General features: G+C 40.7%; 1 protein-coding gene across 1 annotated transcript in view; it reads left to right on the top strand.

Moving 5' to 3' along the window:
* Positions 1-25536, top strand: part of PHACTR1 (phosphatase and actin regulator 1) — a 293040-nt gene that overhangs the window by 218248 nt on the left and 49256 nt on the right. Inside the window, exons 5-7 of the mRNA XM_062498877.1 lie at positions 3913-3993; positions 10267-10446; positions 21988-22321. Of these exons, the coding sequence (XP_062354861.1) occupies positions 3913-3993; positions 10267-10446; positions 21988-22321 (595 nt within the window). The remainder of the gene's footprint in view (positions 1-3912; positions 3994-10266; positions 10447-21987; positions 22322-25536) is intronic.

The raw sequence follows: 25536 nt of genomic DNA, 5'->3' as shown, positions 1-25536 counted from the left end.
AGGGACAATTCATGCAAAGCATCCCCCAGTGCTTTTCAAAACAAAAGCCAAGGACAACCTCAGAAAAAAAGCAAGGTTAAGATCCAACTGGCCAGCACAGACTGGGATTTAGTTTCAGTTGTCAGATGAAAAGGGCAGGACTTGTTTATTTAGTCCACCTCTCGGTTAAGCAGCAGCATTACAATTGCTGCAAAGGAGGACACTATTATTTTCTCATATAATAATAATATTTATTATTAATTTATTATTGCCTCATATAGATGCAGGTTGGAATAGTTCATCTGAGATGCTTTAGTCTTGGAGGGCAGGATGGGAGGACGGAAGGGCTGTGTGTGTCATGACTACATAAATGCCTCTTTGGCTGGTTAATGGAGCAGCAGAAGTGCTTGGCACAGAGGCAGCGGCGAGCTTCACCTTCTCAGCTGGAGGAGCAGCCCACAGCCACTGCCATCACGGAGCACGGTGGCCTATTAAAGGAATAAAGACAAAACTGTGTTTGATTTCCAGAATGGAGGGGCAGGAGCTCCTCCTAACCCTGTCAAGGCTTTACTGATCTTAATGGGTCTGCCACAGAGAAAAACTCTGCTTGAACAGCAGAGGGGGGCTGCTCCTGAGGGACGAGTTCAAAAATACCAGCTCAGAAACATTAATAAAAACATTTCCCACTGTTTCTTCATCAAAGCATGAAAGGAACAGCCTACTGCAGAGCACACTGGCAAAATCTGTATACTTCTACCATAAAATACACATAGGCTCATTTCTGTAAACTAGTAACTGAGAGTTTCTTGTAGAGTGGATGAATTTGTTACAGTAACTAGTTTCTGGCATAAGTAGATCCCATAAAGAGGGCTTAATGCTTATTTCTAATCTCCTGGAAAGTTGTACAAATGAAAAAAAAATGAGGTTAATCACCAAGGAAAACCATTAATGAAGTACTACATCTTAAATATTAATTATAATTGATTTTTTTACCATCACAGAATTTACACAATTCTCATGAATCAAGGATTAATTCAAAGGTTTATATTTATCCTCAGCTGTGAATGGATTCCTTCTCAGTGGAGAGTGAATTAATTTATTTTGTACCAGCTTTCTGCTTGAAAAGAAAATCCTTCATATTAGAACTGGCAATCTTAGCCAGAAAAATCTAGACCAAGTAAAGCATTTCATTGTTCAGGGTGTTAGATCCTAATGAGTTCTTCATCCAAATGCTTATATTTTTTTCCCATCTGATCACCAGTAGCATAGCAGGTTATGCACTTAAGTGCATGACACTTGTTTGGGGAGAAGATTTGTATTGAAGAAAGGCAGCATGTTCCATAGTTTTAGTATAACATCTGTTATCATTCAGTTCTGCTCTTAGCCCAGCATTCCCTTCCTCTAAATATCTTATTAATTAAACTGGCTTAGTAGGAAAATAATTAATACTATAAGTCTTGTACCTACTTAGAAAGGATTTAGAAACTAAAAAATTGGTTTTGTCTGAGCTTCAGCTCGAGGGTTGTGTTTTTTTTCATTCTTGAACACAAGCAGATTACAATAGGGAGTATCTGAGAAATCTGACTGTATACAGTCTTCCAAATATATATATTCTAACTTTAAAATTTTGTGACTACAAAAATAGTCCACTACTTTGAGAAGTCTTGGTCACTACTGGAGGGTCTGCCTCAGCAACTGGTTTGGAAAAGATGCTCCTGCACTTCTAAATGTCCTGATAGCCCTTTTTAGCACCTGATTCCCCAAAAGCCTTAACTCCAGTCTGCAAAATTACTGTGTTTCTTACATTAGTATGATAATATGGTGAGACCTCCTAGCCATAGAGTCGGTCATAATGCTGCTACCTTGCATAACCAGGTCTTGACTGGGCAGGAGGGTGAGACAGGGCACCCAGGTGCATGCCAGTGAATTTGTCTGCAACATGTGGATCTGTTACTTAGCTATCTGTGGTCAAGCACAGAAACAGAATTTGCCTGAATCTTTGTTCTGTGGGCAGTGCTGATGTCTAGGTGCAGAAACTGCTGCTTTGCTGCTGATTCACCCAGCTTGGTTTCCCACTGAAGAGCAAATTCAGTTTGCTGCTTATTCTGACAGGAAATTGCACTTTTTGAGACCTATTGGAAAAGGTGCTGGATGCCACCAAATTGCTTTTTAAACTCAGTCAGAGTTTTAACAATTTATTTGGTGGAGAAGGCTCAGGAATTAACTGCAGCTTGCTCTGGCTTTTCCTGGAAGGTCTGAGAGCAGTTATTCTTAAGGAGGAAGAGGAAAAAGCTTTAAATGCTGTACCAGAACAAGACCCTTTCAGCACACAGAAAAGACAGCTTGGGGAGTCTGCAATGTGACCCCAGAGATTTATCGTTGGGCCTTTCTTTTCAAAAGTGTATTAGAAACTTAGAAATCAGTGTTTCATTGCAAGTCATTGAGGTGCCTAAAGTGCTTCTTCAAACAGGTTTAAGGCACTCTGGAAAATGCTGTGGCTGTTATGCTAATGCTCTCCAAAATCAAACTGCACCATGTGGCTGGTTAATGGATATGGGGTCTTGTGCTTCAGCAAAGGGACCTGCCTTTAATTCTGATCCACGCTGAAGTTCAGAGAGTGTGTCTGTCCCTGGGGAGTGCAGGGTTTTTAACTAGCTTCTGAATGTACACATTGGTCATCTTTGTCCCAAAGAATACTTGTTCAAAACTGATTTTAAAAATAGAGAAGCTTGTATTTATCCAATGGAGAAGAGTAAAGCACAGCTGGTTTTGTTCATACTGAGCCCTACGTATCTGGCAGCAAATAAGTTGCAATGAGCACAGTGTGCCATATAAGCATAGCTAATTCTTCAGATGTATGTGTCCCTGTGAGAACAGTCAACACACAGCAATACCAAGAGAGGTTGCACCCTCCTGTTTTCAGGGGAGACGAGAGGGTTTCCAAGCCTCTTTTGCTTTAAATCTGCGTTGGGCAGGCTGAGGATGCTAAGTCCCAGTTCATTTGTGTCTGTGTGCATCAGTGCTGGGTCTGATAGAGGAGCATATGGCAGAAGCCACTTGCCCTTGACTGTACCTCTTTTTTGGCAGGCACTGACTTGTTTCTCACAGAGCAGGTTCAGTCACAGCCGCTCCGTCACACCACTCCTTGAATCCCCAGCTTGCTGGCTTTCAGCTCTTTGCCTGCATGCATGTCCTTTGTGGCATTTTGGTTAATTGGACATTGTTTTAATTATTACTGCACTAAAGAAACATGTATTTTCTATGTGTCGTTTTGCTGCCTCAGTGACCCCGGTCTCCAAGCAGCCAATACAGAACTCAAGCTGTTCAGATGTGGTGTGAATTGTAGTGGCTTTCTTGGAGTTTCCCTCCTTTGCATTTCTTTTGGGGAAAACACATCTCCAGGGAAGAGAAGGCTCTATTAAACAGCTCATATTTTGCCCTGTCCCAACCACCTTGATCTTCCCTCACTGGAACAAGTTGCAAGGAATCTTTGGCTTTCATTCTCTTCCATAGCCTGGACAGTTTGTGGCCATGTTCTGTGGCCACATCTTTCCTTGCTTTGAGCCTTTTTGTTGCCTTCTTTCTAACCTTTCCCTCTCCAGCTTCTGCACTAATTTCCTTTTTCTCCTTTTGCTATCTCTAATTCTCGACAGAAATCAGAAATGTTTGGTTTATGTGTCAAAATCAGGCAATGGGTGTGCAGACATGCCCTCAAATCAGTCAGTCTACTGCCATTTCTGTCAACAACAGCCACACTTCAGTTGCAGACAGATTCTCTGGACTACCAGTAGACTTTATTTCGAGATGCTGAACTGCCACTGACTTGAAGTGGAGAAAGAGCATTTTTAAAATGCCTTTAAAAGGCATAGAGACTTTTAAAACAATAATTTCCCTTCTTTTCTCTCTATATTGACCATTATCCTTTGCTTACAGCTTTGGAAAGAAAAATGTCAATGAGGCAAAGCAGAGAGGAGCTTATAAAACGAGGAGTACTGAAAGAAATTTTTGATAAAGGTAAGTGTTCTTTTCACAACAGTAAATTGACATCCCATATAGTTTTATGGCCAGACATTACATAATTGTAACACTAGGACCAGGAATAGAGAGTTCTGAATTGCAAGACTGTGCAAAATAAGATCTCTAAGCTACTTCTCTTGACTTTGGTGTGGTCTGGCCTTCTCTGTTGGATGCATGTGATAGTTACTTAGCAAATAAAAATGAAAACTAATCAGAAATGTAAAGCAGTAGAAATAAAAATCACAACAATAGGCTGTAGTCACTGACTGCAAAAGAGCAAAGCATCCAGATTCTGGAGAAATGTAGTGGGTTCATGCCTCTGTGTGTTGCCATTGTCTGAGTCACTTTGGGATTAACTGTTGTGGAAGAGGGAAACATTTAAATGTTTTGGATCCTGATGAGCACAGAACAATGTACTTTCCCTTGAAACAGCTCAGAAGAGGTAATAATTCCTTGTTCAGGATAATTAATTTGTTGAGTTTGTAATGTTTTGTTTATGCAAAATACCATTGTTTTACAAACATCGTTGTTTTACACTGGTAACACAATACATAGTTGACATATGCTACATATATGTCAGTCTTGGAGTGCACTTTTATTTGTTTTGCTGCTTCCCTTGTCAATAACTAAGGCAATTAATTCAACAAATCATATAAAGACATAATAAAGTTACTTCTTGATCACAATAGAACTTATGCACATCTTTTAACGCCTCATTAATTTGAAGTCTAAAAGTTTTTGACAATAGCAGTACAAAATCTGGTAGAAATCAATAGGAGTTAGAAATTTTCACAGATATTAGAAGTATAACATACTTCAGAAATTCACTTAAATCTGCTACCTAGTTTTTACTTTAGCTTATTTGGAATTTAAAAATTCAGTAACCCAGGCTGCTAATTTTTTATAAGTTAAAAACAAACAACAGCAAAAATGTGCTTATCATTAAATTTTACAGTTTCCACCAGTTATGTCTTACATGCAGGTCACTATGACCTGCTGGCTTAGAAATCATCCTAGATGCAACTTCAGAGTAAAAACAACTCCGGTCAATAGGTTTGCCCTTCTCACTCCTTTGTGTTGTCCACGTTTTGTAGTGACTCAGATCAGACCCACAGCCAGTGAGGCGTGGTCCAGGCTGTCACACCAAGTGATCAGTGCCTCAGCCAGCTCAGAAGGCAGCCTTCAGTCACACCTCTGTCCCAGGTGTGACCTCCTTCATCCCTGCCTCACATCCCACACGTAGCCACCCTCTCACCCATCCCTATACAAACCAAAGGCCTCTCCAGGAAAATTATTTTCTGTGAAGTCTGACTCCACCTTCCATGTTGAAATTTGGGGAGATTCCCCTTGTATTGCTACCAAAGCACTACTGTTTTTTCTATTGATAAAATAATGATGTAGTTTGTAAACTTCTGTGTCATCTTGTGAAGCAGATTCTAAGTTGTCTGGACATATTTGAAAGAGAGAAATTAATTCCTCCTTATAGTAATTTTTTGCCTTTACAAAGCTGACATGAAAAGAAAGAGGTAGGACAGAGGAGAAAGTGGTAATACACAAGAATAGCAGCAGTACTCAAACAGCTATGATGATGCAAGAATATGAACAAGGCAAGATGTGTAGAGCAAAAGCATTTCCTTCCGTGGTGTAATAATCTGTGAGTAATTCTAGCAATAGATACATTTTATTGAGAACCTTAAGTGGAACTAATACTTTCTTGTAATTCCTGTTCAATAACCTCTAATCCTTCAAGAAAACAACAGACTTTTAGCATTTCTTAGCAGAGCGTTTTGTTTGATTGTGGTAGCAACTTCCAAAAGGCATCTTGCAGACAGTAAGTGTAAATCTCTTTGTCTCCCTCTCCTAAGAGGTGGGCAGAGCAGGCCTGTGAGTAATTTTGGCTTTTTCTTTCTTTAAAAATCCATACCAATTAAAGCACATAGTGTAGGCAGACTGACCCAAGAACAAGAATTTTTGCCTTGTGCTTGGTGTTGGCTTTGTCATGTCTTCTTTGTTGAAGAAAAGCATAATTAGCTGGTTTGCTTGCCTGCTGTTTAAAGTGATGCTCTGACCTGTTTGCTTCATGATTTGCTGGCTTTTCAGAGGACTTTGTGTCACTCAGCAGGTGAAAGTGTGCAGTAAGTCAGAGCAGTCACACATAGGAGAGTCACTGCAGTCTAGCTGCTGTATTTGGAAAACAAGGAATGCTGTTACCATTTCAGTGACACCCACAATAATAAAATCAGTCATGTGAAGCTGCTCTCTGCAGAGAGCTCTTTCCTTGCTGAGGGCCAAACTCATGACAGAATCAGTTTCTGTTATCTTCCATTTCCAGGGCTCTGTGACTTGAGTATTCTGAAAATGTAGGCAAAGGTTATAATTTTTTCAAATAATCTGTGCTTTTGGAAAATAGTAAGTTGAAGAAGTACCTGATGAAGCTCCTGCTGTCCTAATAGTTTATGGGCAGATAGTGCTAAGAGGTTAAAAATACCTCTTCCACTTCCATCACAGAACATACCTCAACATTTAGAAGAACTCATATTTTTGCTATGCCGCTGGTTCTATACATAGGTACAGACCTTGATTTTCACATGAAGTTGTAGCTGCTCCAAAAACATCTGCATTAGAATTGCCCGCTGTTTCATGCTGCTGGTCTAGAACTAAATCTACTGGTAGTATTTTTGATACCTCTTCTTCTGTCTGAATGTAGATGAGATTGCCTGTAGTGAGAAATTCCTGAATATGAGTGAGTGTGTACCAATTACTTACTCCAAAGGCAATGGTGGAATGTTTTTTCAAGGAAACATGACCAGTCTTCATCTTTTATATTCTTGTATTTTAATCTGCTCTATCTAATTAAAATTATGGATTTAGATTTAAATTTCAGGTGACCCAAGTCCTGACAGGATTTGGACATGTTGCACTAATGCACTAAAGCAGATTTTGTGTGACAGTATGTGAGGACAAACTTGAAGAAGTGGCTTTGGTAATGCAGCAAGGAGGAAGGCATGGCAGCCACTGGAAAGCCAGTTGTGTTGCAGTGAAACTGCAAAAAAAAAAAAAAGTTTTGAAGTCCTCCAGAAGCAGCCTGTCACAAACTCCATGAGATCCCACAAAATCAGGGGTCTGCTTAGGGACTGAATTTGTGGAGGATCCCAGCTACTGTGCTAAGGCTAGGAAACAGTTCCAGGGGCAGGTCTTGACCATATGCAAGAGACCTCAATTTTCCATTCCCCACCCTTGGGGTCATGGCAGAGAATGACAATGAATTTTACTCTGCCCTTTCTAGTCTTTGCCATAAAAAATTTCTTCCTTGGACAGTCTACTTGAGAACAGACAAGTACTGAAGGAGATGACCCAATCCAAAAATTAACCCAAGATTTCAAATTGTCCATTTTGACTCCCTTAGCCTTCATGTTCTCTCTTGCTGCAGAGGTGAAGCTGCTCCCTCATGGACCTGTCCAGTTTCATGCTCAACTGACATTATTAAAGCTCATGGACTTAGGGGAAGCCATTCCCCACTACGTAGCACCAGATTCTGTGAAAACAGCAAAGGATTTAGCAAGTCTGAGAAGAAAAGATTACATATGTTATCACTGTGCAAAATTAACTTTAAACTCATAGCCAGTTCCTGAAAACAGATCAGTTCATCCATGTATATGTAATAATTGCATTACTGGGATTCTTTTAACTTTTATGTTAGCCAACTGGAATAGCTTTAATACTTTGAAAAGAATAAGTAATTTGCCTTTTATATCTGGTTGTCAAGCATATCTCTGATGCAGGATTAATTCACACTAAGATACTCTTTCCTCTACAAGTTATTTTTCTGCATCTTTGATCTGTTTGCTGTACTTGAGCAACTCCCCAAGTAGCTCTTCTTCAAACAATACCTGATTTAGGGTGTATATTTCAGTCATGATTCTGTGCCATGTCTGACAATATCATTCAAATCCATGGGCAAACTTTAGACTAAATCAAGAATAAAGATATTCAGATGTAAGATTAAAAAAGGTTATGCTGTCAGTACAGAAAGCTGTGGTGCGTTAGTATTATGACAAAAAGTAAAAGCCAAAATTTTATCTTACATTTTACTTTGTTTGTAATCCTAAGTCCTCATGGGTCATTCAGATGTTGTTTTTTTAAATTATGCTAATATAACTTGAGAAGCACGTAGCGCACTTGAGGCAGTAGGATTTCAAGGTGTTCAGCATATTACAATAGGCATCTCACTTCATGAAGAATCATGAAGAATCAGACTTCATGAAGTCATCCCTCCAGAAAACAAGTATTATTTGGTTTGTCATGCATATTTTATCATAGTTGCAGACAAATATAATCTAAATTAATGCACTGAATTAAGGAATATAGTGCTGGACACAGTCACTACCTTTCCTTCAAGAAGCAGATGCTCTACATAAGAAACAGTTACGCTCTTTCATGAAGCCAGGTAACTGAGAGAACATCAGTCTTTATCCCAAACACATGTAAATGTGTGTGTCTTTATAAAAGGGAGACAGAGCCAGCACGGAAGACACAGCACTTCTACCCAAACAGCTAAGTCAAAAAATGTTCAGCTTAAATACTGTCTGAATTGATTTTGATTTTTGCTTCCTAGGGAAGTAAACAGCTTTGTGTAGAATGGCCACATCAGTTAGAAAGGAGGCTGTGCTGCAAACACTTGGCCAAAGCCTTTAGCTTTTTCATGTTGTCACCTTTTAGGCAGCTCAGTTGATCTCTCAAAGCCATGGGTCAGGTTTCAGTCTATTATAATATGACTGCATTACTATAATAGCTCTCTGGGTCTGCAAAAACCTCCAACAAAACCAAGAAAGTTAATACCTTGGTGTTTATAATAATTCCAAAATAAAGAGGAGACCATTTTCACTTGCTGTAGAGAAGCTTTAAATGACAGAAACATAATTCTGAATAGGTATCAGCTAATGTATTTTCAGAGTTGTTAATTGGTGTATACAAGCACCAGAATGAGACGTAACTTTTTTTCTCTTTTCGGTATTGTTTTCCAAAGTGGTTTATACATCTTAGTCCTATAGGGAGAAAATGTGCACTCATTTGACTGATGTACATCTCCACTCAGTACACTGAGCAGTAATATGGCTAATCAGAGGTGCCCAAAAATCTAAAACCGTATTCTGAAATCTTGAGTTTCATTTTTAAAAGTATTTTAAATGCTTAGTAAAATCAAGTTCTGCATATTTGCCTGCTGGTTTTTAGTTTCACAGGTCACATTTCAGTTATACTTTCAGGCTTCCATTTGTAACCATAGGGGCTGAACACTTTGCTTTATAAAACTCTAATTGTGATGTCCATGTAGTCGTTGCCTCCAGGTACCAGAGTGCTGTGCTTAGCAAGTTTGGAGATAAAAATCATGCAGGTTGACACTGTAGCGAATAATCTGAATCCTTTCTTCTGCTCTTTATTATTTCTAATGTGAAGTGGCCTTTGATAAGAAAGAAAATGCCAGCTGCTGTCACAGAAATTTTGCTCAGATAGAGGAGATATTATTAGAAACTATAAAAACAGGCTTTCTAAATGGAATCTGATATATCCCAGTATCAAGACCTTACATCAGGCAACTATAAAAATTATTTTCTTCCTTACATAAAATGTGGTTATTTGTATGTAAAATAGGGACATACCCATGTGATTTTGCTTGTGTCCCTTATTGCATAAAAGTTGGTGTAGGGAAAGATAACAATTCTTGTTATTAATATTAAAATATTATATATAGTATGTATTCATATTTTTAGTTCCAGCCTGCTATCACTCCTGTCTTCCCAGATTCAACAGAGAGAGGGAAAAAAGATTATTTTTTTTTTGGCATTGGCTGGGACTGCATGTCCACATGGGTCAAGGATGGTCAGGAATTACCCAATTTAGGCCACAGCTGATAATGACCATTCCAGGGTAGAGCAAAAGATCCATACAGGTATTTGACATAAATTATATGTTACCTCAGAGATGCTACCACCATCATTGATAGGTTCAGCCTTGGCCAGCAGCAGGTCCAGCTTGGAACTGGTTCCACCAGACATGGGGGAAACTTCTGGAAGCTTCCTACAGAAGTCAGCCTTGCAGCCACCCTGCTATCAAAACCTTTCCATGTAAACCCAGTGCATGTGTACATAGAAGATCTCAGTCTTGGTTCCTCACTTGAAAGCAATCTGATGGAGATAGATTTAATTAAAAATTCTGTCTGCATCTTATTTATGTCTCTTTTTTGTCATTCTTCTTTCCTCCAACTATGAACAGATGGGGAACTTTCAATAGCAAATGAAGAAGGAGCTTTGGAGAATGGGCAGCCTCTGGGCTCCGGGCTGAGCTCCAGCCAGGTGTCCCTGCCAGCCCTAGCAGAACTGGAGTCAGTCCCAGCATCTGTGGAACCCTGCTCATATGAGGTGCTCCCAACCACAGAGATCATGGATGGAACAGGTAACATCTCGTTTGTGTTATTGTCCAGATACTCTAAGCTGTTTGAAACAAGTTTTTGACTTCTAACATTTGGTGTTTAGACCTGAGAAATTCTTGTCAAAATGAAGGTTTTCTGGTGTAGAAAGAGTTGACAGTGTAGAGATTGTCACTGAATGCTCCGCGATAAATTTTGACTGACATGATGTAGAAGTAACCTCTACTTCAATGCAAGTAACCCCTCTTGGAGTAAGGCAAAACCCCTGCACTTTGTGAACATGTAAAAGTAGGTTTCCAGCTCTCTGTCTACATCTCAGATATGCCAATGAGCTCTAGAACAGAGAGCTTACAACATGTTTGAACCCGGGGGTACAACATCGTGTCGTCTACCTGCCACGAGGTGCTGTGGGATGTTCACACCACACATCTTGTCAGTAACTAACACATCCAGCTGCCCTGCCATGGGCGATGCTGGCTGCTCTTCTTCCCCAGCCGGCGCCAAGAGACCGCAGTGCTCTACATCTAGGTCAGCTCCTCTTTCTGCATCATGTTGTGCTGCTGAGAGTTGTAGACAAAGGTCAGTTGTGGAAAAGTGAGCAGTAGAAGTTGTCATCCATGATCTTGCACAGCTATGCAGCCTTTTCAAAAGAGAGTAGGCCACGTGAGGTGCTTTTTACCTTTAACAGGGTATGTTTACAGACCACCTGCAAAGTGGGAGCAACATACCTGGTCCTCGGCAAGCTGTGGTGACAGACTATCAAGAGACGTGGCATTACAAAACTTGGTTTGTGTTCCGGATGTGGGAGTACATCCCAGCCTGACATGGGGGAGCTGGCTTCTGTCGGAAGTGATGGGAAATCTGACTGTTGTGTGGATGTGTGTTACTGCTTCTCTTTTACTTTCTTTCCTTCCTTCTCTCCTCCTTTCTATGTTTTACGATGTTTGAGTGAAATCTATGAGTCATTCCTAATCTGCATTGCTGTGCTGCTTTTCTTGTCTGACTTTGGCTGTATCTGCTGCTGCTTTGCTCGTAACGTTGTTGCGTCTATGATGTGGTTGTGTCCTCCAGCGTCTGAAGAGAGCCCCACATCCAATGAATCCGGCGTCCTCCTGTCCCAAGATCCTACAGCTAAGCCAGTCCTGCTACTTCCCCCCAAAAAATCTGCCGTTTTCCCTGGAGACCATGAGGACACCCCAGTGAAACAGTTGTCCCTCCTCAAACAGCCCCCTGCCCTGCCTCCTAAACCTATTGCCAGGATTGCCAGCCACTTAACTGGTAAGTAGGTACTCCTGGACCCTCAGCCCCACCGTTTACCTTACAGGAAAAGCTGCCTTTGTAGCAAGGTTCTCAGTGTTCTTCCTCTTTCTGTAACGCTGTTTGCACTTGTTGTGTGTGCTGGTGATGTACGTGCTGTACCTAGGACAGGAATCACAAAATCTTCAGACTGCACCTTCATCAAGGTTGCTCCAGGGGCACTTCCCCTCTTAGCTGTAATTGCCTAAGACCGCTGTGGCATTTCCTAACCCTCCTCACTCTTATTCATCAAGACTTACCATCACCACTGAAATTGCAGGATGTGCTTTGATGGGAAAGGAAGTATCAGAAAAATACTAGAATATCTTTAAATGCTTTTAATGAGGAAAGGCATGAGAGCTGAGAGGAAAGGGAGAGTTTTGATTTCTCCTTTTGCCATTTGTTGCTTGTCCCCTCAACTGTCACATGGGCAGGTCCCCCTCCAAATACCCATGTGTTCCCATGTGTTTGTCTTTTACTTGCCCCCTGATCCTTACACAGGTAATTCTGTCCTATGATTTCTTGCCGTTTTGCCTCAGCGCTTACATTGTCTGCCAAACTGTTCCCCCTTTCCACCCCTGCTCTTACTATTCCCCTCCCGCTGGTGAGTCCAGCTCCAGTTCCCGATGAGCAGGATTTTGATATCCTGCACTTTATGCTGCAGTTTATCTCTCACTGCATGGAAGGTAGCAACAGTAAACAACACAGGCTCTGTTTTGTGTTCCACATATTTTCACAAGTGTCAAAGTTCTTTGGGATTCAAAGTTCTAGGTGGATGTGGAAGAAGGGTAGGTGTGTCTCCTCTTCCCAGTCTCTCATTTTGACTGCTGAAGAAAAGGATGGCTGTATTTATGCAGACCAAAATAGATTCCCTAAACACTTGCCTGCACCCTTTGAACAGTCTGCTCATAACTGCAGCTGCTGCCTAGGAGGCAGCACCTCCACATCCTGAGTTGAATATGAGGTGCGGTTCATCTTTGTAGTGGGGCTGCTACCAGTCTTCCCCCTGGGTTGCTCTTGTGTTAATCCTGACCTGATATTTTCAGAACTGATGTGAGAAATGCTCTGTCCATATATTGTAGTTTTTTTTTTTTCCAGACAGTTAATACCCATTTTATTCAGGTTCTATATTCAGTTTCTATTTTATTCAAGATCTATATCAGGAAAGAGCTCATTAGGAAAGAACATGTTCTGGTTTTCTCTCATCTCTACGTAGTCTCTTCATGTTTCTGTTTGGTTGACCACACTTTCTTATCCTGTGTAGTTTTGTACGTTTTATGTGAAACCTCTTACTTTCTTACCTGCCAAAATCTGCACATAATGGTTAATACTTTGCCTTTTGCTACAAAGTGAATGGGCAGTCCTGCTGCCTGCAAGGCTGGGTAGCAATATTCATGGCTTCACCTAAGGACAATACCAGCTTCCTATGATCTCCCATAAAACTCTGTCCCAAGTATAAGTTGTTTAGAAATGAGGACAACATGGAAGAAATAAAAATATAGGAATAGCATAGGAAAAAAACTCAGGTACCAAATGTCCTTGATTCATAAGCCATTCATTTGTTAGAGATAACAGAAGAATCAAAAGATGAGGACTTTTGGAGTAGTTTTGTATTTTTCTGCAACTGCAAATTTTGTGTGAAGTAGAATCAGGCTCAAGTGAGTTGCTTGATGGTGATGACTTTCCAATGAAAGTGAAACAGAGCTGTGACTTCTTTTACTTTGTGGTGGCCTTCAGTGATGTCTCATCTAGTCCTGTATAAAGTCTTATATGGGCATATAGATAGACTCTTGTACATGCATGTACAGAACCTTCAGGGTAAAGGAACAGAGATTCAAGTTTAGTCATGGAGCCATAATTTAATTGACAGTATTCCTGCTGGAACTGAGACCCTCATTTATACATTCCTTATAAATAAAAGTATTCAGCTTGTTCTTAAGGGTCCATTTACTTTGGTGGTCCAAAGGATATACGTGTTGTTCAGTGCCTTGTGTTCTCCAGTGGTAATTATATTAGCCATGTACAATCTTTGGAAATGAGTAATCAATCCTAATGAAGCATCCTCCTCAGTGAGAAGCAGAATTAATGCTATTATTTTTGTAATTAGTCCGGAGACATCCTCAGCTTTTAAGTGAGAAAACAAGCAAAATCTGAATTCTGGCATTCAAAATTAAAACTTTTCAGTTCTTGCTGTGTACACATTTTTCTACTGAAGAATTTTTGAAAAAGTTGAAGGACAAATTAAGACATACCAGGAAGAGCTAGTGGAGAGTGACAGAGGTTTAATGGTCGGTAGGTCTGTTCAAGAGACTGTGAGAGGAGATGTGATACTGTGAAGGGTTCAGGTACACTTGTGCAAATGCAGAAGCAACTCATCTTCTGTCTACATATATATTTGTGTGTGTGTATGTGTACATAAGTCTATATATTTAATGGAAACATGTTTTATACAAATATATAATAATAAACAGACATAGTCAGAGGCAAAAAAAAAGGAAAAATATTTTAAATGCAAACCTTTAGAGAAAAAAGTCAGACCACCTCTTGCTGTGAAAATATTCCAAAGTTCTTCCAAAAGGTATGCAGACTGACTTGCAGGGCTTGACAAAGAACTAATTACAGGTTTTAGAAATGGAAAAGAAGCACTCCTTCTCTGAAAGCATTTTGAACCATCTCAAATGTCTATCCATCTGTGCCAAGACAAAGATTGGCCTTTCAATTGATAAGAAGTGCACATAAAAAGAGCAGGTCTAAATAAACATGTAAGAACACATTTAATTTTGTGGAGAATGAAAAGAAAAAAAAAAACATTTTAAAGGTGGAAGAAAGAGAGAATTGCCTCTAGCAAATATAAATCACACAGCCTTGACACGCTTCTTCTCAAGGCTGAGGCTCTGTAGGGATGGGGCAGTATAGAAACAGTGCCAGAGCCAAGAGCAGACTTCAGGGTAGCCACTGGGAGTGGTGCCAACACTGCTGCAGAAGGTTCCCATGCCTTTCCTCACACCATGTCCTGTGGTCTTGATGGTGCTGCCTCCACAGGGAACATCCCTGTCACAGCACTGAGTGCAGAAGTGCCCATGTAGCCCTGGAAGACAGGCAACTCTAGAAGAAAAACATGAGCCTTAACTGTTTTGATACCATTGTTTCACTGCTCTGCATGTCCTGTGGGCCAGTCACCTCCTGGTGAGCCTTCTACTGGTTTTCAAAAATGATTAGCATTAGACTGGTTAGTATTAAACAGCGTTCACATTGTCTAATACTACTTTCTGCATTCTACTACAAGATAGAATTTCTTTCATTGTTTTACTTCTCCAGTATTCACGTGCAGAACCCAGGCATTTAGGACACTTCTAGCTTCCTTCACTGAAAATTTAGGAAGAGTTGAAATAATCACCTGGAGGCAAACTTAACTGGGGTGCTGGTGTTCAAGTCCCCATCTCATAATAAAATCTTGAATGGCCAAGTGACAGGAAGACTAGGCATGTCTGATTTGACAGACCCCAGTGTTTTAAAGTTCCCTTTGATCCTGATTCATTAAGCTCTTAATTTTCACCAACACAGATAATGTTTTCTGAAATTAATTAGATATTTTCCAACTGAATCACCAATAACCCATAAAGCTCCTAAAACACCAGAGAACAAAATATGTGCCACTAAGATGGGATCTTAGGAGCAGCTGTTTGAGCCAAAATTTAGCCTAATATTAGAATAAGGTGTAGCTTTGGTTGTATATGGCCACTTCCCTATTCCATTTAAACTTTTTTCATTCTTTTGCTTTCTTCATTCAAGATTTTGAAAAGACACATAGCACATTTTTAGTTCTGATATTGTGCTTTCTAGTTATGTCTGTGTAGAGTCAGAACTAATTATAACTAGAGGTAAACATTTAACAGGGTAGGAAATGTTAAATGTCCTCCAAAGTTTCTTCTGACAATGCAGACAAAAATGAGGTTTGAGAACATGAATGCTCGGGGTCCTGCTGCCTTGCCACGGCGCAGCTAGTTATTAATGAACAGCTTCATAAAAGTTTTTGCAACTACAATTTGTCCAATAAATACTCTGCAGTATTTTATAAAGCTGTAGTCACATATGTATCAAAAGACTCCTCTGTAGACTGAGCCCAGGACATAATCCAGAAGCTTCCTCCACTGTGATGCTACCTCCAGGTGCCTGCTCTGGCAAGCTACATTCATAACGAGAGGTTACATTCACATGGAGACAATGGACAATTCTCTCACTGTGAGTGAAGGGAGAAGCAGCAGAGCAAAAGTGGTTTCTCTTTCACTGGGTTCTCATGAAAACTGGACCCTGGTGCAGTTTGTCCCTCTCTAATTCCTCTCTGTGCTGTTTCCTGGAGAGGAGTACCTATTGCATACAGACATCAGGAAATCTTCTCGTCTTTGAAGACCTCTTCAAGGCCCTGCACAGGAACTCATGCAGAGCTGTAATTTTCAGCCTTTAGGCTAATCATGCCTTGCTTTCGTTCTCCAAATTCAACCTGAATCTTGGAAGCATATATGGTATAGAAGAACAGCAAAGAATTTATGTCTCAAATCTTCTCCTGAGGACATGGCTGCAGATCTGGCTGTAATCAGCAGGACATGCATGATAAATCTTTGAGAACAGTTTTTGACTTGTCTTTATAATCTGCTCAAAAACTCCTTGAAACAAGGAAAAATATCCTCACCATTTAGGCAGAAGTGACTACTGGAGAGAAGACCTGAAAAAGCAAAAGCTGCTTGTCCAAATGTTGCCAGCAAATATCAGGCACATCACCCCATGGAGCTCCCTCAACAGGCCAGGCTGGTTTTTGCACTGTTTGTTGGGTTTTGGGGAGTTTTTTGCACATTATTTTACATAATTCATTACCTGGAAGGAATTTAAAGATTATCTCATTAGTTTTATGACAAGCTGTAATACTTGTATTCACAGTATAAGGTCATTCAGGTGAGGAAGAACCTCAGCAGGTCTTTAATCCAACCTCCTGCTCAAAGCAGAGCCAAGTGTGGGATCAGACCAGGTTATTCATGCCTTTGACCAGCTGGGTCTTGAAAACTTCAGAGGATGCCAGCTGTACAACCTGTCTGGATAAACCTGCTCCACTAGCTGCCTCTTCTCATGGCATAGAAAATACTTTCCTTATAATCCAGTCTTGAACCTCTTTTGTTTTGCTTTTGTCCACTGTCTTTCCTCCTCCCACCACACACCACTGAAGAGTATCACCTTACTGATAATCTGGCTCGTAGGTACTGGGATGCTGCTCTTAAGTGTTCCCCACAGAAGCTGTCTCTGCTCCAAGCTGAACACACCTCAGTACCTCAGTTCAGCAGGTGCTCTAGCCCTCAGCCACTGCAGTTACCCTGTGCTTGACTCCTAGTTTTATGGTATCTCTCCTGATGGATACTAAGCTTGCACAGTAGTCTAGATACAGTCTAAGAACTGGTGGATAGAAGGGGATCCTTCAATCAATAGAAGAATTCTTTGATCTTCTGGCTGTTTCTTCTTGTACCACCCAGGAGTCTGTTGTCCTTCCTTGCTGCCAGGGTACAACGCTGGCTTACATTTGTCAAGGAGTCAAGAAAGAGCATTTCTGCCACTGGCAGTGTAGCAAACACAGCCAGCTCTGCCACAAGCCCAGGATCCCCAGGCCTGTCCTCTTTCTCCATTCAGAAGTTGATCTAGGGCAGAATTTGAAGATTTTAATGAGCCTTTCTACAGCCCCTACTGCAGCAGTCTTTGCTGCCATACATCCAGAAGTTCGTAGCTCCCCATCTGCAGCAGCTGTATCTTCAGTGTGTGCTGACCAATTCTCCAGCCGTGTTCAGTGACTAAGAAGCATCAGACTTGGTGTACATGGTTCACAGGTCCAGTGTACCACTGACACTTCAGAAGAACCATATAGTTGCAAACCTGTGCAACAAATATACATATATTTATCTCATGAAAACCCCAAACAAATACAGTAACTATATATGTTAGCAAAATTATCTGTATGGAAAGGGTAAGAGATGGCCTGCTTGTCAAAGGTCTGATATGTAGCAAATATTGTGGCATCCACAACTGTCTTTTAAGTAATCGATTGTTATCAAGAGTGGAGAGTTTGATGTCTTAACATCTTTTTAATCAGTTCTAGCGTACAAGTTATTACACAGTGCCAAGTGGTCAAAACCCCACTGGGAGCCAACATCTTGCAAAATAGCTCATTATTCTCTTGGGCATTAAAAACCTCAGCCAGAAGAGATTAATCAGACTTGCACATCTGGCTTCACACAGTTTGCTTCTTTTCAGTTATGAGTGCTTTGTGCAATGATTTAAGCCTCTGGTAGTGTTTTGCTGAGAAGACACTTATCATAGATTCCTTGTTCTTATTTCCCCTGTCCAGCTTCTTACTCATCTATAGATGCCCATGTCTGATGAATATTCCGTGCTGGAGACAATAATTGTTACTACCCCAGTTCATAAATCATGTACATTGTGAAATTAAAACAAACAGAGGAAAGAACTGTAAAACTTGGTCACCTCACTCTTACATGCAGGGAGAAACTGTTCTCTCCTGTACTGTAGATAATGGTAGCACAGTTTCCAACAGCATGCCTGGAGCCCATGGATTTGGGCAAGGCCGCATTTGTTCAGCGTAGTCACTTATCAGACCACACATTAAAACTTGCAATACCAAGTTCTCCATTATTGATGTCAGTGAAGATACATGGTTACATTTCCCAGCAAATGGATTGAACTCTCTTCCCGTCCTTCTCCTTTTAACATTTTATTTAAATAAAGAATTCTCCTGAAGGTGAATTTCCAAGAGTCTGTTTTGGTATTAGGACCATATTCAGACAAGCTCAAGAACCTGGGTGTAATACAGCCAGTCTGAATGAAGGTATTAAAAATAATGGGAAAGATTTTTGACAGGTGTCCAGTGGAGTCATCTAGCACTGGTACCACTGAAAAGATATTGATGTGAAGCATTTGTTTAAATTTAAGTGGAAACTAAAGATCCATACCTTTGTGCAGAGTGAAAACCAGAGTGTGCGCATCTGATTCATGATGGAATGAATATGTGGCTACTCAGGATAACTAAGCTAGATTTGTTCTCCTGTGAAATTTCAGAGCAGCAGTGCCTGTGCTGCATGAATACTTGCACAAGAAAAGAATGTTTTGCTGTATTTAGAACAAAGAAGGAAAGATGTTTTCCTTCCTTTCCCTGTTTGCTTTATACCTGAGCTATTTGACATGTCATGCTCACTTCCAGCATACAATGTTGCTCTGATCTTTAGGATCACAAAAGGCAGAAAACCCAGATGATACTTCTAGTTATTCCTTTGTCAAAAGCAAGACATGCCTGCAGTTGGGCTCTCTTTGAATTCACCATTAAGGTTGGCTGCCAAAGAGCAATGGGGCATCCAAGCACAGGCACTGTCAAATGAAGACTTTAATTGACATCCTGCAGAAAAGCTTCTTAAACCAATCTGTATTTGTCAAAATGGAAGTGCAGATCTCAGTATAGTCTTTGTAATTCAGGACAAGCTCTAGAAGTAAAACTGCCTGAAGCATAAATGTGTGAAAAAAAACCATTTTTTTACTACAAATCCCATAGGAGCTTTATTCTCAGGGCTCTATACAATTTACTCTTTACTCTTTACTCTTCCTGTTATTTACCTTTTATTGAAGAGTGTGTTCTTTCGTGCAGGATATACAGGGCAAATGTATGCAAATAACATGTTTGTAAGAAAAACAAGGTAACTTGAAGACCTTTGTGTTCTTGAATAGAAAATCCTGAATGTAGGTTTTTTTGGTTGGTTGGTTGGTTGGTTGTTGTTTTTTTTTTTTTTCTTTTACTGCGTTGGAAAACCCATGAGTTAAATTTCAGCCTTGGTAGAGCAATCAGAAGAATTTTTTCCCTGCAAGAGACATGTTTAGTGGATTTACTATTGCATTGAAAAACAAAGGGCTTGGATTCTCTATAGCTCTTCCACTCTGCAATGTGGAAAGGCCACTTTTTCTCCATGCCCCTACACCAAGGTGTAACCCCAACCAGAGCCAAACACCACTCAGCCACTCACTAACTCCCCCACCAGTGGGATCAGGGAGAGAATCAGAAAGGTAAAAGTGAGAAAACAAATGGGTTCATACAAAGACAGTTCAATAGGGAAAGCAAAAGCTATGCACATAAGCCAAGTGAAACCAGGAATTTGTTCACTGCTTCCCATGGGCAGGCAGGTGCTCAGCCATCTCCAGGAGAGCAGGGCCCCATCCCATGTAATGGCTACTTGGGAAGACAGACACCACCACTCCAAACACTTCCCCCCTTCCCTCCTCCTTCTCCACAACTTTACATACTGAGCATGATGCCATACAGTCTGGAATATCCCTTTGGTCTCTTGGGATCCCCTGTCCTGGCTCTGTGTCCTCCCAGCTTCCCGTGCATCCCAGGTTTCCTCAACAGTGTTGCAGTTCAAAAATCAGAGAAAGTCTTGGCTCTCTGCAAACCCTGCTCAGCAATAACAAAAACATCTCTATATTATCAATTCAAGCTTTGTTCAGCACAAATCCAAAACAGCCTCATACCAGACACTGTAAAGAAAATTAACTCTACCCCAGCCAAAACCAGCACGTAGTATTTCATCTTTGCACTCCCTTGGACCCCTCTATGTTGTTAGCCTGTTAAACACTCAGGAGAGGGGGAAGGCTTACACTGTCAAACAAGTGTGTTGTTTCTAGCACAGTAAAATCACTAATATGAAGTGGATGCTGTGGAAGATGTGACTAGCACTAAAATAAGTCAAGAGACATATCTGAACTTGGTTCATGGTCTTTTTTCACCTTACAATCTGTAATCATTTTCAACATGTGTTACTGCTTGCGAGTCCTGATATCAGTCTTGTGTACCCTGGCTATTAGATATGGATAGAAGAACAGGCAATACCCAGAACAGGCCAGGAAGAAGGAAAGAATGAAGGGAATGGGGGAAGGATAGTTTAAACTAAAAGAACCATCTGGTAAAGGACTATAGAAATCTGATAGCGCTCAGAATAGTGATGACCTTTGGAGAGCAGCATCTAACTCCCAAGCTTCTTCAGGTCAAAAGAAGATTCTGGCCCTGCAATTCCCTTACCATGTTGTAGCAAGAGGAGTGGACAGAAGCAGAAAGAGACCAAAGGTAATGCAAGCCTTGCTCACAGAGCTACACTGAAGAGACAAATATGTGCAGTATTCCAGGCTGGAAGGGGCCTGGCCTTCCTCCTAGAGACAAATTCAAGAGCTCTTGCTCACATTGAATATATTTTCTCTCTCTCTTTCACTCTTAGCACGTATTGTAACCATTTCCCCCATCCATCTTGGCAACTACTAGCCCTCATGTTACTTCTTTTCCCTTCTGAAAATATTTCACAGTGCAACTCAAAAAATCTCCATTCTGCAGTTGAGTTCTGGAAGAGATGTTTGCTTGTCGACTTCTCACTGATTTCTCATTGAAGTCAGGGAAGTCTTTGCCTGACCTATCAACTACGGGTTTCTTTGAACATTTTAACTAGAGTTAAAAAGGTAAAATTCAGTATTTGAGTCCAGAGAGAATGGCTGCCTCTTCTGTAAAAGAATACATTAGTCCTAACAATCTAGTGTCCTTTAACTTCTTTCCTTTTGTACCCTCCATTTTTCCAAACCTGTCCTGTTTAGTATTCAAACCTTATTTCTTTTCTCTCTTGCCCTGTAATGTAATCTTTTACACCAGATGTTTTGCACATTACAAAGCTGTAAGAAGTGTGACTTGTAGTAATTGCACTGCAGTGGCTGAGATGTATCGGGAATCCCTGAGCTTTTGCTCTGGCAGTGATGGTGGTGAGTCATTCTGTAACTTCAGACACTGAATTCCTCTCATCCTAATTGCTCTCCCCCTGTTTTCCTGCCTGTTGAGTGGAAGAAGTTGCATCTACCTCACGGGGCTATTTTGGAGGATTAGGGCTTTAAAGTGTGCCACAAGCCTTGTTAAGTATTGCTTAATGTGTTTATTAAGGGGCATGCATAGCCCTGGGATGTTTTTTGTGGGACTTTAGGGGAGTGCTGCACAACAGCAGTGTTTTTTCTGGAGACCATGCTGAGCATACAGTAGGAGTTGTCTCTCACAACAGGGAAGGTGTGCACACTCCCATGTTGAGTAGCAACCTCAGTACCTGCTCACCCAGGCAGATACTCTCATCTCCATCTTACTGACATAAAAATTAACACCAGTGCTCTCTTTCTTTCTTTCTTTCTTTCTTTCTTTCTTTTAGATCCTGGCGCTCCTGTGAAACTGCCTTGTATGCCAGTTAAACTGTCACCTCCACTACCTCCAAAGAAAGTCATGATTTTTGGGCCCCCTTTAGGAGGGCCAGACCTCTCTCTCTCATCCTATGCCACGCAGAAGAGCTCCCAGCAGCCTTTGACCCAGCAACATCACACTGTCCTGCCATCCCAGTTAGCAGCTCACCAGCACCAGCTCCAGTATGGCAGCCACAGCCAGCACCTTCCTTCTGGGTCCAGCACGTTGCCCATTCATCCTTCAGGGTGCCGGATGATCGAGGAACTGAACAAAACACTAGCCATGACCATGCACAGGCTAGAAAGGTAATGGATCGACTTTTAAAATTCCATACTGGTGTGCACTCTTTCCTGCTTAACCTCGGCATCGATATCATCACTTGAGTCACATTCATAGGACTTGAATGAGGAGTCTTCTCTGGGGTCTAACAACTTCAGGGCAGAATCACTTCTGAAGAAACAGAGGCAGAGGAAGAGCCTTTCCAGGCTTGGAAGTGGAAGAAAGGAAATCAATACCACTGAACCCCTTGTCCTGTTCAAGGAAGTAGGTAGTACAGCCAAAGGAGAAGATTTTAACAGGACATGCCTGGCTTGCAGTAAGTGCTGCTGAGGCATAACTGCAGAGCTCCAGTTGTGGGGAGAATTGCTAAATGCAAGGAGAGGAAGATCCATAAAAGAGCAATTAGAATCCTATGTGCCACTCCAGCAGGGCATCTGATTAGTGTTACCAATTAGCTTGAAGCAATCTATGTGGACTTCCTACAAATCAATTAGAAGGGTTTTAATACAGTATTTTAATTATTTAAATTAATTTAAATTAAATTATATGTTTGATCTTAAAATAAGTATTTAACTCATTCCACAGCAGCTCCCTTCTTAGCCATTTGTATCTGGCGAGAGGCAGCACATTTGATCAGAAATGCCTTACCCACCTTGGGACTGTTTTTTGTTATTGGCATTTATGAGTATCTCTGAGTGTTTCTCCAAGTAGTCTAAGTGAAGCCTTTTGTATAAATGCAAGCCAGCCTCATAGACTGCAACATCAGCAAGCTTTGGAAAATGTACTTCACATTGCAAAAAGTTTTCTTCAGGAAAACTGAGAAAGTCCAGAAGAGGAAAGATATTCTGAAAAATTACATGTTTTATTTAGTACCAAGGACAGCTTTGTAGCCAGCTTGTTCTAGGAGCATCAGATCATCCTGTTATGAAGACAAAATATTTGGTCTAACAGACAAAATGCCTAATGATTTATGCCTCAGTATTTCTGTCTGATAATGCTACCTTCATTATATTCCATAGTTGGAAACAACTGGGTTATTGATGGCAGTTTCTCCTTACTGCCTGAAAAAGAGTCAGGAGGCCAGAGGCTGTCTCACACTGCCACCTTATTTTAGTACCAGAATAGTGACACATCTGTGATTACATCATGGGGCTAATATTTCTACAGCATGGGGGAATTCTCAGCTGGGGTTAAACTGACAGGGCTAAGAAGGAGATTCTAATTCCCTTCAGTCAAAGAGCTGTAGAGGCAGGATAGAAAGAGCATCCACATTGTCCCCCACTGCCATACCCAGTGACACTTTTACCTCTCACATTACCAGCATGGCTGATCTGGTGCCTCTGCACCACCCCAAAATTCAATGCACCAGGCACAGAGCGTAGCTGTTGTCTCACAAAGGCTCCTTTGGGGCTGCACTGCCCATGCTGTCCCCAGTTTAAGTCGGATGTCTTAATGTCTGGTTCACACTGTGTGCAGAAGGCCCTTTGTTATCCTGAGCCCAGTGACATCTCTCAGAGTATGACTTCACTGTGACATCTGTTGCCCCACAGCAATGAATGCTCCAGTTTCTAGTCATCCATCATGTTTATGTCTACAAATGCATTTAACCAATTTAAAGAAGTTGATGCTGTTTGGGTTTAACTATTAATTTGAAGCTGAAGCTCTGCTGCTTGTTAAAACCTGAATAAGCAAGCCTTCATGTCACTACGTGAAGCTATTGCTTCGCTTTGCAATTAATAAGAAGAAAATAAGAAAAGGTTGTGGCACTGATATTTCACATTTAAAATTAATATGAATCCTAGTTCATGATCGTGCAGACAGATTTTTCAGAGCCTTTTTTATGTTATTTAACTGTTAGTTAAATCATGGATTTATGTATCGAGTACTTTGAGCTCCTTGCCAAAACAAATCAATAACTTTGGCATTCACAAGGGAGAAAATAGGTCATGATCATTTCCTCTACAACAGCAAATATTATTTTTGTAGTATATAGAAGTAAAAGTATTCCAAACCGTTTACAGTTCTGTGGAGCTGATCTTGCTGTTAAATTCTTCATTTGCTTTTTTCAAGCCACATTGTGATCTAGATAAATTTGCCAACTTTGCTTGAAGATTTGTCCAAATTTTTAAAATATATTTATTTAACTTGGGAGACAACTGTTTGCACCAAATGCCACTGTTTTCTATTATTTTTGACAGTACTTTCCCTTATTGTAAAAATCGACATAAAACCCCGGAGAAATGATACTGCAGTATTTGTCATTACACGCTTCAGCCCAAAACTCTCAAGGACCTGTTAAACTGCAAAGATCCTAGATCTCCTTCCTCTGTTTGGAATTTGGTAGTGTATGGAGTGACATCCTGCACTTTGCTGTTCCTCCCAAGTTAACAAAGTACTGGGCTACTACTGTTGGGTCAATAATGCTGAGGAGATGAGAGAGCCTGATAAGTCTCTGAGGCACCTTCTGGTGAATACTAATTGATTTTTCTTTCTGATCTCAGACATTATCTCAAAAGTATCCTACAACTTTACAGAATAATTGCCATGGTGCTGCAGTAATAATGCTGCCAAGTCTGGTAATTTGGGGGATTATTTCGAATAGTGCTTTGATTTTAATAAGGGATGATCATATAGACAAGTACAGATCAGTCTAAAGCTCTAAATTTTTTCTTTTCCTCACAGATTTTTTTCCTTTTCTTCCTTGTATCTAGTTTCTTTGGTCGTGGTGCAGTGAAAGCTCCTCAAGGTCATTTAAGATCTAATGATATTTGCTAAATCAGTTTGTATCAAATCAACATTTTGTTCCAGTAAACTTTTCTTACACCTCACAACTCTCCTGTTCACCACGTCTCTGAGTATGGACATGAACAACAAACGAAAGGCTAAAACCTTCCCTTCTTCTAGCAATCTGGATTTTTTGCTTACACTGATAAAACCTCTGGAATTCAGATAGTCAAACAACATCTGAAGACGGATGGTTGAAATCAGTGTTTTGCCAGTGAACCATAAGCTTGCCAGAGAATAATGAGCTTTCCCTCTGTACAGACCTGGAAGCCAGATTTTTCTGTCTTTGACCTTGAGAAAGTTACTGAGTCTCTCTATCTTCCCCTCTCCAGGAGTGATTGCATGTAACTGCCTCACCTAGATCAAGTGCATATTAATAAGTAAATGTCTAAAGGTACATTAAAAGGCACGTAATAGCTATTGAAGTCCCAGTTGTTCTTATGACTTTAAAGTGATA

Source organism: Cinclus cinclus, chromosome 1 (genome assembly GCF_963662255.1).
Source record: "Cinclus cinclus chromosome 1, bCinCin1.1, whole genome shotgun sequence".
NCBI lineage: Eukaryota > Metazoa > Chordata > Aves > Passeriformes > Cinclidae > Cinclus > Cinclus cinclus.
The sequence above is the reverse complement of the archived record's forward strand: the minus strand, read 5'-3'. Positions and strand labels throughout refer to the sequence as shown.